Raw genomic sequence first — 16,787 nt, 5'->3', positions numbered from 1 at the left:
ACAAAGAGCAACTGAGGACCTTCAAGGATCTACAGACATGCAATATTTATGTTATATATGGGACAAAAGAAGCGAAGTTGTAGGCCTATAATAGCCATTGTGAAATTACTATTACTACAAAATAAAAAATAAAAAACTGACAGCCTCCACACTCATTGTGCCAGTCAGGGCTTTGTGAACGTCAGTCAATTTTGTTTGGTGCATGCCGGCATTGTCTTGTTGAAACAATGAAGATCTTTCCCTAAAAAGTTGAAAGGACTCTATTGTGTGAAATATCATTGTATGCTGTAGCATTAAGATGAGTTAGAATGAACCCAGTTAATCAGAAACTGCCCCGGACAAAATGCTCATTAAAGCATGCGGACAAATAATTTTGGTCGTATATAAAACCCACACTTATTTAATGCCATTAAATTCCTCTGTGGAATTATTTCTTTTTCAATGCTGCACAGTCACACACTGATCCATCAGGGAGGGAACTGTTGCATGTTGTTTCAGCACAAGCGTCTCTTGACAACTGTGCGCTGAAGATTGTGAATGTCTTGTGACCTGTCAAATCAATGGGCTCTACCTGGGGGAGACATACCTTTAAATTTTAATTATCCCTCCAAATGTCAAGTGACAGACTTAACAACTACAATGCATGCACAGTAACACTACTACACACACATACACATTATTGTGCAAGAAACCACACACACACAAAGAGCAGGCAGCCTTACCTTAATCAATAAACCACTGTCAATAAAAGCACCACAATGTGCTTGCCTGTGTGGCTCCCGGAAGACTGAAGAGCCGCTGACCAATTACTCACCTCCACAACAAACAACCACACTACGCTCCTCCGCCATCAATACCCCATTATCCTACAATTCATTCTGTCTTTACATCAGAATCAGAATCAGAATACTTTATTAATCCCGGGGGGAAATTGTTTTTGTTGCAGATGCTCTGTGCAAAGTAGAAACAGAAATAGAGCATTAATGGAAACAAGAGATAAAGATAAAGATATGAATAAAATCAAAGTAGATAATAAAAGAAAAGAAAAATAGAAATAAAATAATAAAGTAGACAGTCTGGAAATACATACGATATACACTGAAACAGTTGCAGCTTTAAATTACAGCTCAGTTTTGTTTTGCTTTTATATATGTATATATAAATAGCCATTTGAGTCCGATCAACAGAGAGAGGAGTTGTAAAGTTTAATGGCCACAGGCAGGAATTACTTTCTGTGGCGCTCAGTGAGGCATTTGGGAGCAATTGACGGTGCTGAAGGTGCACTGAGGGTGCTCCTCTGTTAGACCAGAGTGTTGTGGAGAGGGTGAATATCGCCGGCATCTTCGACAGCATCCTCCTGTCTCCTCCTGTCATGGTCAGCACGAAACATCACATTTTACGCAGAAGCAATTTCTTCATAAAACTGTACTTAGATTAAAGGTTCAAGGAGGCAGAGCTGACTAAAAATAATGTCAGTTTCAACACATGCAGAAGAATTACTGTTGCTCCACTGATATTAATTGAATGTAAAATCAGTAATCAATTTAAATTTAAATGATGTTTAAATAATCTTCCGTAAGCGAGTCTAAAAAAAAAATAAAAATGTTCTAAAATGTTCTGGTCCCTGGTCTTCAACAAGGGGTCCTCAGTGTAACTGTAGGCCTTGCTACAACTGCTGCTTTCTTGTTTATTCATGGCACTATACGCCCTCCAAACAGAATCATAGACCCAGTTTAATATGCAACAGATTTTTCTTTTCAACAAAAGATGGATGAGGGACCCCCTACTCCATCTGTCTCTCCACCAAGGGGTCCCTGACCTGAAAAACAGTGAAGACATCTGGTCCGGCTGAGTTTGAGTACTTGAGCTGAGTAATACTTCAGGTAGTCAAATATAGGAAAATATCATGAAAGCTTAAGTCATGTCATTTCTTAAAGGGGGCACTATGTAGACTTGGAGAAGAAATGCAAAGTCATCATTTTAATTTTAATTTACAATATCAATGAGGTAAACTCAGAAATATTTATAACTAAATATACATTCTGTTCTCAGAGGAAAATAAGGTCCTCAGAACACTGTTTGAAGCTTAAGCTGTTTATTTAATCTGTATTTAAAAACTAGCTTATCCCTTTATCAGTAATCACATGGTGCAGCTCATCCATTTATTCTATCACAGATCTTGATGTAAAACCTATGACGAAATAGTGCACATTTACTTAACAATTACATGGTTTGGAACGTAATGTACCACTCTGCACACCTGAGACGTGAACAAACCTCCCACAGCCTGAAACGCCACGTTGCACTGTGGCCCTTTAACTTGAAAAGGTCGGGCACACGCACAGTTTATAGCTTATATACAGCTCAGTGAATTCAGGGCAGACGCTGAGGTCAAAGACAGGGGAAGAGGCAAAGCTTATTCTTGGCGATGTACTGCTAAATGTTGCAGAGCCTTGTTTGAACAAGAAGCAGCCAGAGATGCTCATAACCAGCGCCCTCTTCAAACTCCCCCCCCGGTTTATTTCAGATGGATTTTACTGCAGCAGGACAGTCAAAACTTTCCAGCACTCGTTTTCCCAATCAATACACCTAAATAGATAAAACATGTGAAAGCTACCCAGGTCTGACATTTGACCAGAGTTGGTTTTTAAACTTAAATATTTCAAGATAATGATGCACAACAATGGCAGACGTTTCGTTCTAGCATTTATTTCATGGCACTTGTCAAACAAAATATCATTTAATTTGGTTTTATATCACAGTGCATTAACTCTCTTGTTCAATTATGTATTTGTAGCTAAATAATTTTACATTAGTGTGTCAGTTCATCTCTACTGAGTCCTTCTCTAATATAACGCACCAGTTTCCCTGGTCGTGGTAGCTGCTCTGCACCTTGACTCCAGATACCTGACCACACAACAGCTCCAGCTCCCCCTGCTGGAACACGTGGTAATAGCGGTGAAAAACAGGCACTGGGCTGCTTTCCGACTTTGAAGCAGAGGTGGTGGTATGAGTGGAGTCATTATTTGGACTGGGTTTAGAGTCTGGGCTGTGTGTGGCATCACTTGTTTCCTGAACTGATCCAGAAGTCATGTCGGAGTCAAAACTCGGGCAGGGATCAGGGTTACAGTCTGATCTGGTTGAAGAACTCGAACGATCAGCTGAGCAGGAGTTTCCTGAAGACTTTTTGGACCTCTCTTTCCTTTTCTCCTTCTTAACACCTTCTCCTGATTCCTCCTCCCCTCGTCTCTTCCCTTCTTTCAGGTGCCAGGGAACCAACAGGTCCTGGGTGTTGAAGGACGTCCGGTTGGTATGAACACTGAGCTTGCCATCAGTCACTTTGCTTACATCTTGTATGTTGTCTACAGGCTTGTGGCTGTCTTCGGATGCGTTGTTAGTGGGGCTGTGGTTCTCAGGAGGCTCTTTGTTCTGCTCTTTGAGGTACTTGGACCTCTGCTTGTTGTACTCTTGTTCAAAAGCCCAAACGTAGATGAGAGCTCGACCTCCAGGCTTCAGAAGTCTCACCAGCTCCCTCACTGCTGCTAGTCGACGCTCCTACAACACACACACAAACGCAAATTATTCATTCAACCATTTTTTACCTTAAGTTAACATCATGAACGCAGTAACTAACCAAGGGGCAAAACATTTGCTTAAACCTGCGTTTGCTTTGCCATTGAACGTCAATGGTTGTGATGGTTAGGAGAATCAGTCTAATAACACGTCTTCATGGAGTGAAACTACACTATGACTGTGATGTTAAAAAACAGACTGCAGTGTTTCAAAGGGAATTTTAAAACACCAGAAATAAAAGATGGCCTTTTTCTTAAAGCTACCACAAGGAAGTTTAATTTTTCTGTTGATTATGGCAGCTCCTGTGGACAAAAGATGACGACAATGACGAAGGCAGAGCATCTTCTTTTCTCAGGCTGTGAGACTCGTCAATTCAACTTAAGCCCTCAGCATTAAAGACTAGTTTTATGTTTATGGCTTATCCAACCTCGGTGAGTCAGACTCCGAGCAGATGACAGGCATTAAGAATAACTACAGTAACAGCCAATCCTCTCATTGATGTTCCTGATTGTTTATGTAGGTCATATGGAGGCATCAGTATTAAACTGAGACTGTATCGCAACCTGTTATGAGTTCCTTGTAGTGCGTTTAAGATAGCAAGAAACAGCTGAGCGCTTTATTTTTGTGGAATTTCTCCAGAGAAGACTTTTATGCATCAAAGGCATTTTAGGCATTTTTAGGCATCAAATACAAATCAGTGAGCTCAATCCCAACAGTTGCTGGCCAATTTGAAAGTAGAAATTTAGGAGCAGCCTTATAAAAAAAAAAAGAGAGAGAGAGAGAGACGTCCTGTTCAGAGCCGTACTTTAAAGCAATATGTAATGCAATGTCCATTGTTTTACGGCTCTATTGCACAATCTCTGTAAGGTGAGCAGAACAGCATTCCTGACAAATTGTAGTATATAGTGTGCGTGCGGCCGGGTGTGCATGCGTGTCTGTCACATGTGTTCTGCTTACCTGTGTGGAAAAGTGGTGTATGACAGCGATGGAGATGCAGGCATCACAGGTGGCTGAACGCAGCGGAACACTGAGAGCATCAGATACAAAAGCCTGGAAACCTCTCTCTGCACAGATCTGGATCAGAGCGCTGCTACGGTCACAACCAATCTGAAAAGTGTCAAAACACACACACGTTTTTTTTTGTTTGTTTGTTTGTTTGTTTTTAATCAACAGTATATTACAAAATCAACCCCTTATTTTTCCTATCACAATAAGATGATGAAAAAGGACAAAGAAAGAGTGGGGAAACAATAAAAAAGGAATTAAGTGTGCGCAAAACACGCAGGATGGACAGTGGCAGGGTGATACAGTACAGAGAAATGGGGAAAATGAAAGAAGTGAAAGAAAAACAGGATTTAAACAAGGAGGATTAAAGTAGAGAGCAGGGGAAGATGAGAATAAACATAAAAAGAAGAGCAGAAAGGAGGCAGGGGTTTGATGACAGTAATAACAATTTTCAACACATTCTGTCTCAGGGAGCAGTTCAGTCAAGCCTCATCCTCCCAAAAGAGACGGGGTGATGATAGACACTGAGAAATACAACACAAATGCACGACACTCTGTTAACGACACACAAGCTTTTTCATTTCAATTAAAACTGGGAAGTTTAACAGTGTTAATCTGCGGTGAAAGGGAAGGGAAGAGGTGGAGGGGAAATACAGAGAAGGAGTCAGAAAGTGCAGAGGGAGAGGACAAACTTATTTTGGGGGAAAAAAAACAGCAGATTTAACTTCAAAAGTGGCTGTGTGACCGACGTGATCACGCTGTCCTCGGTAATGATATATCACAGTTACGGTCTGAGTCAGGATAAGCTGCTTACACGCGCCTCTAAATCCCAAACATGAATATCTGTGTGCATACGTAAACAGAAAATTTAGGATATTGCCATGGAAACTGAGCTAATGCAAACAATGGCAACCGGCAGAAGATCAGAGAGAGAGCAGCACCCGCCTCAACACGAGGATATCATCCTTAAATATATTACTGTGGTTTATTCAGCTTATTTCTAAATGTAAATTGAGAACAACTTTAAAAAACAAAACTTGCTACTGACTGATTTACCTTATGGTGAACAATATAACTTTAACCACATGTCCAGTGAGACTCACACTCTGAGGTTAAGTAAACAGCAGCCTATTGCTCAAGGAAAAGTGTCAAGATGCTTTATCTTCTCTGGAACTTCAGGTCGTGAGCAGAGAGGTTCGGCTCTTGCACTGTAACACTGTAACTGGGTGCTGAGGACTTGAAACAGTCACCGTCTTCTCATCTTGCATATATGGCAATGTTGAGCAACAAGGCTGTGACCTTTACAGAGAGATTTTCTTATATAGATCCCAGTGAATTTTATATCTCACAATAGAGAATCTACCAAAAGTCCAGCGTGTAGGATTTAGGAGGATCTATTGGCAGAAACGGAATACGACACTTATACTTACGTTTTCATTTGTGTGTAATCCCCTGAAATCATTGCATATTCATAGAATGAGCCTTTTGTATCAACAGAGAGATGGGGTCCATCGTGTTCCACAGCCACATTTCTACAGTTGCCCCTAATGGACGAACGATGTAAACCTCCACTAACGTTCAATACGTGCAAATGGAAATATATTTTCTAGGTGGGACTTATTTCGGGTGGCTAAAACACATCTTGCTGCTGGTTCCTGTCTCTCCACACAGGCGGAGAGCTGACGGTCATCAACTGCAGGTAATATACTGAGACTGGGGATAAGTGTCTCATACAATCCCAAATCAAAAGACTTGAACTATCCCTTTAAAACACAGACATGAAAGCTGTGTCAGTCTTCTCCTCTCACTTTGGGAAAGAAAACATACATATTTGCCAAAATGTATTTTTCAGTCTTTGCTGTGATTTGCAAGAAAGACCAGATGTATGGCCTTGCCCATGTAATGTAGTTTATCTACAGTTATTAGGCTCATCTGCATCCAACTGGTCTGTCAAAGGTCTCTGCCTCCTTCTGAATCTATCACAGCTTCTTACTTGTGTCTGAGAAGTCAGCGGAAGATTCACAGTTTGTCTAAGCTACAGCGGGTTTGCTGACTGTGTTGAAAAAGTGTGCAGTTTTCCCTTTAGTTTCCCTACAGGGATCACTAAAGCATCGCCGAAATGACACACACGATGGTAATACTCACAGCAATCACCTCCGTGTTGACACCTAGGTATTTCCCATTTCCACAGCCCACATCCGCCAGCACGCTGCCGGGCGGGAGTGAGGACAAGAAGTGGCAAACACGAGGCCAGGGGGAGTGGCGAGTGCTGCTGAAGTGGGAGGCGATGGCGTCGTACACCCGGTGAACATACTCCTCCTCGAGTTGAGCAGCGTCGTCATGGCAACGGGGCAGCGAGGGGGGAGACAGTGGAGATGTTGAGGGGGCTCCCTGACTGTCGCAGGCAAAAGGGAAGGCTGGAGAGGGTGAGAGAGAGAGAGAGAGAGAGAGAGAGAGAGCGCGTCACATTCAGCTGAGGCACTGATGTTGAAAGAGATCAGTCAGATACTCGCGGTAATGTGACAGCAGGTTAAGATCCTCACCACAGCGGCAGGGCTCATGTCTGATCTTTCGGAAAGTGAAAGAAGTGCGGGTGCCCCTCTTGCTCAAAGTGAGGTTGCTGCGGGTCCTGACGTCTGGCGATGTAAGAGCAGGGGATTGTGGGTCGCAGGCTGGCACCGTGTCAAATTTCCGAGGAGTAATCCTGAGAGGAGACGTGAAACTAACTAATCTGTACAGTTATTGTACCGTCGCTGGTTTTTATCTTCATGCATGAAGGGATTAAACTGTGAGGAGAAGTCCACAGACAGACACTATTGTACAAATTACAGCATGAAGCCCAGATAAAAAGACAGTAAATCCTTTAGTTCTGTGCTCAACTACAATGGAATAGAGGAACAGATGAGCCGTCACTCCACTGTCTATCCACCCACAGCTAATGTCAAGAGCTCACCCATGTGTCCAGAGGTATCTGCTCTCGCCCTTCATCACCAGGAGGCTCCGTCCAGGCAACACGACGGGTACAAGACGACCATCAGGGTGACGGAACTCCATCACTGTCTGAACACACATGCATTTGAATAAGAACACTGAGACCTTTCAGATGGACACAACAGGTAACCGAGTACGACTATTAATCTATAGTTGTTATTGATTAATAGTTGTCATTGCCTGTTGTGTTTACATCTATAGTTTCTACTTTCTTGTTGCATTTCTGTAGAGTAATTTAGGTCCATGTGCTTTAAATGAGGATCCTACAATAAACATAAATGTCACAATAATATAAATATTTTGGATCGTTCCAATCCAGTACAGATGCTGAAACTCCATTCATAGATATCATTCATGCAGAATTACAGAATGAATGTACTGAATTAGTGATTGAACATATGCTAGTTTCACTTCATGTCTGGCAGCAAATGGTTGCTGAAGACCTGAATCATCATTAAAAAATGGAATATGAAAAAACATCATTTTGGTTCTTTCTTTAACTCAGAAGTTCTGAGTATTATCACACACACACACATACACACACACATACACACATCTCAGTTACAACCAGCTGAAGCAGTTCAACCCCAGTGTTGGTGTTTGATCCTAATGTTTCCTTACAGCGCATAACGGCATGAGCTCTGCTGGGAAATTACATCTACACAATTTCAAACTGCATCTCTCCAACTTCTGACAGCGGTGAAATTGGATTTTGTGAAGTAGAGGCGTGTGTACGTGTGTGTGCGTGTGTGTGCGTGTGTGTGCGAGAGACAGAGAAAGAGAGAAAGTATTTGTGTACGGCTGTGAGACTCATGCAGCACCAGAAAATGATCAGATATTTGCCTGAAACCATAACTGAAAACTGACACACACACACACACACACACAAACACGTACAGAAACACACACATGAGACAGGCAGGACTGTGCTGTTCCCATCTGAGGACTATTAGTCAATCAATAAAACCGGTGGCATGTGACTAAATCGATGGTGATGCTGGCCGTTGCACAATGCTTTGCCACAGGACTATTCATCATTCTCTCTCTCTCTCTGCAAACACAGAGTTCACATCGGTTTTAATCGGTGACAACTGGGTCAGTTTAGTTAGCCCTCACCTATTGATGACTCTGAAATCAATAAAATCAGGTGATCAGCAGAAAGTGAGATTTAATGATGCACCAAACCTTCATACTGTAATAAAGTCGAAGGCCACAGTGAGCAAGAGATTATGACAGTACGTATGAGGAAGAATGAGATGTAGCAACATGCAAGGTGACAAAATGTTCTCAGCCAAATCACAAAGACCCTGATCTCAAACACAAGTGTCTTAAAACACTTAAAAGAACACCTTTTAACTTTGTATCGTTGTTGCAGATACAAGATGAAAACCTTTTTCCTCAGACCAACACTGTCTGCATTATCTGCAGAATGTACGCTCGAGCAGATTTAAAGTGTTTAAATGACAAAATGGATTGACTTGGTACCTGCGCCCCCAGGCTCAGTGACATGATGGTGTCCTCGAAGGCAGAGTGAGTGTCCACGTGAGGAGGAATACCTGAGAGTATTATAAACATGTGGAATTCAAAGAGTTAGAGCAGAATCTGATAGACCAATGGATTTTGTGAAGTTCAATGGATTTGACTTTACATATCATTAAGAAATGTTTTTAATCAAAATCCATTCAGTCTTTAAGCTTCTGCTGCCACCTTGTGGTAAGAGCCAATAAAAACCTAAATACGTGCAACCCCATTCGGTTAGAATATTCAACTGCGTAGTTTTAGAAACCACAGGGTCTACATACAGAGTAGCTGCAGCCTCTGAGAACTAAAAGTATCTCATATTCATTTAATGTCTGTATTTTTATCTTTTCATGGTAGAGCTCTCCGTTAAGCTCCCTCGAGTCTGTTTGAGCACACAAGATTAAATTTAATATCCCATGGATTAGATATTGAGCCCCTTATAGGTGAAATCACTGATATTACTGCGATGACTTCATGGGTGTGAACATGTGAATTTTTCTCATTTTCTCCATATGTGATCTGTTATGTTTGAATAATGATGACCCGTGGAGCTTACCTATGTTTAATTATCATAGTTTTTTCCAAGGCTGTATGTGTTAACCTGAGTCACTAGAGACGTGGCTGGAGCAACTCACCTTGACCAGACTCATACTGGTTGACAGTCAGCTGGTCCGGCATGATGTTGATGTGTTTGTTCTTCACACACCGCTCCAGAACAGGTAGACACTCCTGAGGGATACCTGGACACACACACACACACGCACATGCACACACAAATAAGCTGCTACTATTTTTCAATCTTGTTGATTTTCTAATGGTGGGACATTTGGTGCAATGAGAAGCAGTCGTGATGCACTCATCTTCTCACGCACTCTCAATTAACTGAGTTATAAGTGAAACTCCAAATACTGAGAAATCTTTTCTAAATTTCCCAGCGGAGCCCTGAAATTATTAATAGATAATAATTCTCTGACAATAAGCAGCGAAGTGATTTTCAGCAACTCCTACTCGCAGTTTATAAAAAGACACTGTTTAGAAGAGCACAGCACTGCACACAGAGTCTGAATATTCAAGCACTGCAATCAGTGAGTAAACTGTTGTGATGGGAGTGACAGACAAATTCATGAAAATATGAGCCAAAAAATAATAATCATAAGAAAAAAAAATAGTGTAAAGCTGACCTGCAGGTAAAGGCTTGTCCTTGTCCACGTTGTTGTTGTCGTAACGGAACTCAAAGCCGTAATGTTTGACTCGCCTGTGCTTCAGAGCTTTTTGGGCTAAAAGACAAAAGGAGGAATTATGATTATTCATGATTCAAGACATATCTAATGTGAGTGTGTGGTGCACAGTTGTACATTTATCATTCTTACAATTTTTCTAAATAATTGCAAACACTTAATTAGAAAGAGTAAATGAACTCAGGTAATTTACTTCAGTACAATTTTTTTGGCACTATTTCCATTCTATGCGACTAGATACTTTTGTTCTACATCATTTTGAAAACAATAATTTCTACACTGCTCTTACGCAGCCCCTCACCAGTGATATCATCGTTAGCAGAGGACCAATCAATGGCACCAAGCAGCAGAGCCTCTTCCTCCGGAGACACAAAATCTTCCACTAGGACTAATCCCTCTGGCAGGGGAACGGACGGCTCCTCTTCACAGGTTACTGCACACATGCATAAACAGAATATACAGTACAAGGATCAATTTACTGGCTTTTGTTTATCCAACTTACTCTAAAAATGTAAGGTAAACAGTGGTTCAGATGTTCATAGCAGTTCTTTGAGTAAATTGTGCTTGTGTTTGTCAGTGTTCAAAAGTGCTCAAGTACCTGAGTCAACAAAACTGAGGTAGAGTGTGACACTGTTCCCTCCACACTGCAGCTTTTCTCCATTCAGGTGGATGTGGGCTTTCCGAGCACACTCTTCAGATCTGGAATGACAATAACAACAGTATCAGCTGTAAACCAGAATCTTTCAGGGAGGTTTGACAGGCTGTAAATAATGTATACAGTGTTGTCCATGCAGCACCTGTATGTGACGAAGGCGTAGGGCTTGTGAGGGTGCATGATCAGCGTCTCCAGCTCTCCCATCTCTTTCAGGACTGCAGACAGCTCCTCCCGACTGACGCCATTCCCCAGGCCGCCATTAGCCACCACCAAGCTCTGCAGAGGAAACAGATTACTGTGGCTTTTCCTTTTCACCAGCATGTCTACAACACCCTTTTAGTTGGATGACTACCTCCAAAAAACAAAAAAAAAACAACAACAAAAAAAAAACAATGGTATTACAGTGATGGAAGAAGTACCTTTACTTAAATGTGCACTATGTCATTTTTGGGAAGAAATTGGTTTTCACTGATTGATTTCTGTATGCCTAAGCAATCTAAATAAAACATTGCCTTTGTTTTCATGACTGAATAAACAAATTGACCTAAAAGACACAATTTCACACTATTTTACTTTGTTTATATACCCTGCCACCTTTCTAGCTTCAAACAGTGTTCTGGGGACCTTATTTTTCTCTGAGAACAGAACTGAGTTATGGAGAACATGTATGTTCTTAAGCTTACTACTTAATTAATATCATAAATATTACAATACTAAAAATTTCTTTTCCAGTGCTATAAACAAAAATAAATAATGTCATGTCATTGTCCGAACCGCTTATCCCTTTCCATGGGGTTGCGGGGTGTTGCTGCTGGAGCCAATCCCAGCCTTGTCTCAGGGCGAGGGCAGGGTACTCCCTGGATGGGTCGCAAGCTCATCGCAGGGCCCTCACTAGTGAGCAATGTGGGGTTCAGTATCTCGCTCAAGGACACTTCGACATGCAGCTCAACTCTGCCGGGATTTGAACTAGTGACCTTCCGATCACTAGTCGACCTGCTCTACCCGCTGAGCTACAGCCGCCCAAAAATAAATAATATAAATGAAAAAAAGAAATGTCAACCTTATTTTCCACAGTTGAGAAGACACCTAAACCTCACAGTAACTGGGCTGTTAGTGATTCCTAACACTGACTCCCTACAGTCCAATACACTGTACATGTACGAACCTCAGAGAAAGTTCCAGTTTCTTCATAATTCTTCTGAGATTCCCACATACATTTCCATTCCTTTACTTTTTCAGGAAATCCTAGCTATAAGAGAGCAAATGACAAGTCTCCCACAAAGCCTGTACAACCAGTTGTTATACTTTAACATGGCTGAAATCAACAGACAGGAGATAATCATAAAGCTACACCTGGGAATGAGAGTGCTAGCTACCAAGCTAATCACCGGGGTGGTTATTATACAACAACCTCATATCAAACTCACGTGAGATTTAAAAAAAAAAAATCATCTCTGAATTGTGCTCGTTAAACGCTATAAAACGCATTTTTTAAAAAAAACAACAACAACAACAAAAAAGTAGCAGAAGAAGTTGAAGGTCTGTGTTAGCTAGCTGTCTTCTCTGACAGCTGCCACTTCCTGTTTACAAACAGTTAATTTTTCTTACCTTGGTAGGCTGCGATGCTGTACTGATGCCTTCATGTTTCAGCAAAGTGTGGCTGGCTTTAATTTGTCTTTTGAGAACTTTCTTCTCCTCTTTACTCCTCCTGACGGCCTTCACGTTGTTTCCCACACCGGGATCCATGGTGCGTCATTTTATTTGGTCCGGGTGCAACAACAAGCATGAAACACCGATAGTTCCTGAAGATTCGCCTCCCATTAATCAGCCACAGCAGCCGGCCTACTTTTGGTTTTAGACCCTTTTAATTAAAGCCACTATGTAGATTTTGTAGGTTTTTATGTTTTACTGTTTTGCTGTTGTAGTTGTTTACAAAATTGCAGTATCCAAGTGGTCGGCCAGAAACACTGAAATTCAATGAAATGAACAAGCAGAGTTCACAGGATTTATATTAGGGATGATCCCAGATACAAATTCTGGATACAGTCGACCATTCATGAAAAAGATTAATGCTGTCAATGGTGGGTCCACTTTAAAAATCAAAAAATAATGGAACAAAAGAAATCCATCAATCTTGTACTTTGTATATGAGCTTGAATAAATCCAATGTTTTAACATGACTGTGATAGCCTCTCCTTGTTCCAACCTAAGGACAGAGCATGTGATGTCTCAAATAATATCAGCAAGGACATGTGCTGCTGTGGTAATATTGAACTAATGACAGGAATATTACTCTTGCTCCTCTGTGCAAGTGGTCCTTCTATTCCCTCTCTTGAACTACCCTTTTAGTATGAAAGCCCACTCTGCCATCCAGTGTTTTGCACTGTGGCTCCATTTTATAGGACCTAAACCCTGATGGTAAATCCATGCTGCATGCCTTCCTAATCTCCCAACAAAAGACAGACAAAAATGCTCCAGGGATCATCCTATAGGCCCTGCCAACTTGATACCGAGGGATAAAAATGTAAACATGTAAGGGGAGCCTTTTTGCCATTCCACGTTTCATCCATTTCATCCACCCATCATCAGACTCCACTCAGATTCTGGCAATTGAGGATAATCTTGCATTACCCAAATGAAAAAGTATTGTCACAACAGGCTTATTTCTTCTGCATCCTTCTTAACAAAACAAAATACACACCAGGACAGATGGTGATTAGATGCAAGCATGTTGCCAGATTGTCATTTATGTACCGGTGTATTGTTTTGGTGCAGCGTCTTCCTCGGCCGCTGCTCAGATGCTGCGAATGAATTCCTCTAAAGCCAGATTAATGACTCTGCAGCCCCTCCGGGTGGGCATCTTTGTGTGTGTTTGTGCGTGTGTGTCAGCGTGTGCCAGCGCGGGTTGTGTAATGAAGCCCTCACCTGTCCTCAGCCATCTCAGTAATTACTGCGCCACGCTGAGCCCGCTGGCCAGTGGGAACCCTTCGTCGTCTTAACAGCACGCTCTGTTTGGTCTGCAAAACAACAGCTGGTCAGGCAGGAGACCACGGCTGCCCCCTCCAAAATGAACACAACACTCTGCTCCATCTTGTTTTACAAAACAGTCTCATTAAATGTTTCTTTTATGGCCACTGAGTGATAGCCACGCAGGTTCATTTGCAGTGTAAACGAGCAGGGCCAGCGCCTGCAAGGGTTCAAGTTTTTGGCCCTCAATTTCTTAGCATCCACAACACATTTTCACCTAGTGCGCTGGATACAAATGTTTGTCTTGTGAGTTCATGAGCCGAAAATGAAACACAGGAGAGGTGCCGAGCAAGAGAATAGAGCCAAGCCAAGAAAACAACAATCAAATGTACATTTAAATTAAAACAAAAAATAAACTTTTTTTTCTGCACAAACCATGTCAGACACATATAAGCGAATGTGTGTAGGGCATCTGTAACAATACATTCCAGAATTGGTCATCCAAAATGAACTTGTGAGCAATGCATGTGAAGAAAGGAGAGTCAACATTCTGCCAAGTGGAAATGTCACTTTCAGGTTATGAACAGGAGATTAGGAAGGCATTTCCCTCGCCGGTGCTCAAGGGCAGCTTCACCTTACACATCAGCCAAGCTCTGAAAAGGCAGCGTAACACCGTGAACTAGAGTGGAACCACTTGTGTGCCCTGAGGCACGGCATCACCCTTTGAAATTCAGGGCCAGCAGCCAGAGGCCAAAACGCCTGCCGCTGGCATCTCTGTATTCTAATTAGCCAGAGACTGCGTGACAGAGATGCACGGACAAAGAAACCAGATCGTGTCTTTTAAAATAGCGATACTGATCTCTGCCTCCCTCTCTGGAGACCGTTTGTAAGCAGATATCAGTCTGTTCTTGGGGAGAGATGAGTCACGTAGCGCTAAGGTGATAAAACAGGCAGGTAATAGTGCAGAAATCCAAAATTGCACAGGGTTTTTTTTTTTCCCCGAGGAGCAAAACATGTGGTGGAGCAAGAGAAGGATAAATGAAACAGTAAGATACACAATCCACTGTGAAGGATAACAATCTGCGTTACATATAAAAGAACAGCTTTATACTGTGGTGGAGGTAAAAGAGTCCCTTGTCTGATGTTCAGTTTCAACTGGACAAAATACTAACATGGCTGCTGTTTGTGTTTGGTGAGCCGTCTGCTGTGTGTATCATCTCTCTGTCAGGATGACAGTCAGCAGAGATGAATTTCTGTCTCCCCTCCAATCACTGCTGCTGTAGTGGAAAAGATTCAGACATTTTAAATGAGTAAAGCTGCGGGCTGAATATTTTTTCGGTGCCAGCCACCCGGAGACTAATGGCTAAACACAGGGACATACTGTGCCTATTGAATAACCACAGTGGGCGAAGCTTTCATGATTAGTACATTTTTGCATCAAATCTTGTTATTCTGTCATCTATTTGACTTTGAAATTACAGCCCAAAGTAAGGCAGACATCTTGGAAAATTCGATGTTCCATGAGCGGATGGCAGTGCACTAACCTACATACTCGAGGCTGGAGCCAGTTAGCTTAGCTTGGCAAAGGTTTTTTTCAAAACTTGATGCAAACCAGCAATTAGTTTGTTTTTTGTGTTGAGCAAACAAAAAGTGACATAAAGATTTGATTGTTTTGGGATACACCTGGTCACACTTGATGCAGCTGGATTGTGCTTGCTGTTTCCCTTTGCTTCCAGTCTGTATGCTAAGCTAAGCTCACTGTGCGTCAACATCAATGAAGAGGCACGGTGTTAAATCATTGCCGATTAAAACAGGCTCATTTTCACACTTTTGACTGGAAGAAGCAAGATGTAGCTGAAATATGTGACTGCTTTCGAGGCGCTGGTAGCTGGACCCAGGCTAGCTGTTTCACCTTGCGTTCAGTCTGTAGCTAAGCTAAGCTAAGGTGACTGTGTCTTGGTGTTCTCTTCTTATTCAGTGTGGTGTTCAGTTACTGCCTCATAAAACTAGCTCTGCTGACCCTTGAAGGACCCCCTACACAATTAATGGATAGACTTGTTCGGTGTAAAGTGATGTAAGGAACTAGCCTGCAGGTGATTAGCTTAGCTAAGCATGAAGGCTTAAAGCAAAAATCACCTTATCATTGTTACACTCTTAATTTTTTGTATGGATTCAACAAACGGCATATTAGATATGCTTCCCAAAGTGGGATCTGGGATGCCCAGGGGTCCTTGAACAGGTCCCAGAAAATTGTTTTTCACTGTGATTACAGTCATAATTTTAACAATTAGAGAGTGTTTGTCCTGTTTTTGTCATGTGCGACATACATTTTCAGTAATTAAACATCTAAAGGCAAAAACTGATATCAGAAAGGTGAGTGTGCTCCTTGTAAATATACACCTTTAAAGTTGTTGTAGAGAGATATTGATGACTTGATTTGACTTGTCCACAGTTTTTATTTGATCTGCCATAAAATTCACGGCTGGCAACTGTCACCAACTTTAACTTGATAATAATTGCATGCACATATAGGCACCTACACACACACGCACACACACACACACACAGTGTCCCAGAATGTGTGGAATGGTGTCTCTGCGGCCTTGTTGACACCCCTCTGTCTCTCCCCTGATTTAGAGGGTAACCCTGCCAACACTTTTCTTTTCTATCTTAAACACACACACACACACACACACACACACACACACACACACACACACACACAGCTGTCAGAGTGGGCCGTGGTCCATGCAGCACACAGAGATGCCTGCACACCTCACCCTACTTTATTCAATCACCCCAACACTGGATCTCCATGACAATGGGACTCCCCGGGT

The 16,787-nt window shown here is 42.0% G+C and overlaps 1 protein-coding gene across 2 annotated transcripts; it reads right to left on the bottom strand.

Moving 5' to 3' along the window:
* Positions 1–2,689: 2,689 nt before the first annotated feature.
* alkbh8 (alkB homolog 8, tRNA methyltransferase) lies at positions 2,690–12,784 on the bottom strand. Of its 2 annotated transcripts, XM_037085083.1 has the most exons (13): positions 12,592–12,784; positions 12,149–12,232; positions 11,126–11,259; positions 10,927–11,027; positions 10,630–10,761; positions 10,272–10,367; positions 9,726–9,830; positions 9,055–9,125; positions 7,532–7,638; positions 7,122–7,282; positions 6,724–6,995; positions 4,531–4,680; positions 2,690–3,555 (listed from the first exon to the last, which is right to left on the bottom strand). In XM_037085083.1, exons 1-13 carry the CDS (start codon positions 12,727–12,729, stop codon positions 2,821–2,823), a joined length of 2,286 nt encoding a protein of 761 aa, XP_036940978.1. In that variant the 5' UTR covers positions 12,730–12,784; the 3' UTR covers positions 2,690–2,820. The 2 variants fall into 2 exon arrangements, with proteins under 2 accessions (XP_036940978.1, XP_036940988.1); XM_037085093.1 differs by lacking the exon at positions 12,149–12,232 and having other exon boundaries at positions 12,592–12,783.
* Between the last annotated feature and the right edge of the window lie 4,003 nt (positions 12,785–16,787).

The sequence above is a fragment of the Acanthopagrus latus genome, chromosome 2, assembly GCF_904848185.1.
Source record: "Acanthopagrus latus isolate v.2019 chromosome 2, fAcaLat1.1, whole genome shotgun sequence".
Taxonomy (NCBI): Eukaryota; Metazoa; Chordata; class Actinopteri; order Spariformes; family Sparidae; genus Acanthopagrus; species Acanthopagrus latus.
The sequence above is the reverse complement of the archived record's forward strand: the minus strand, read 5'-3'. Positions and strand labels throughout refer to the sequence as shown.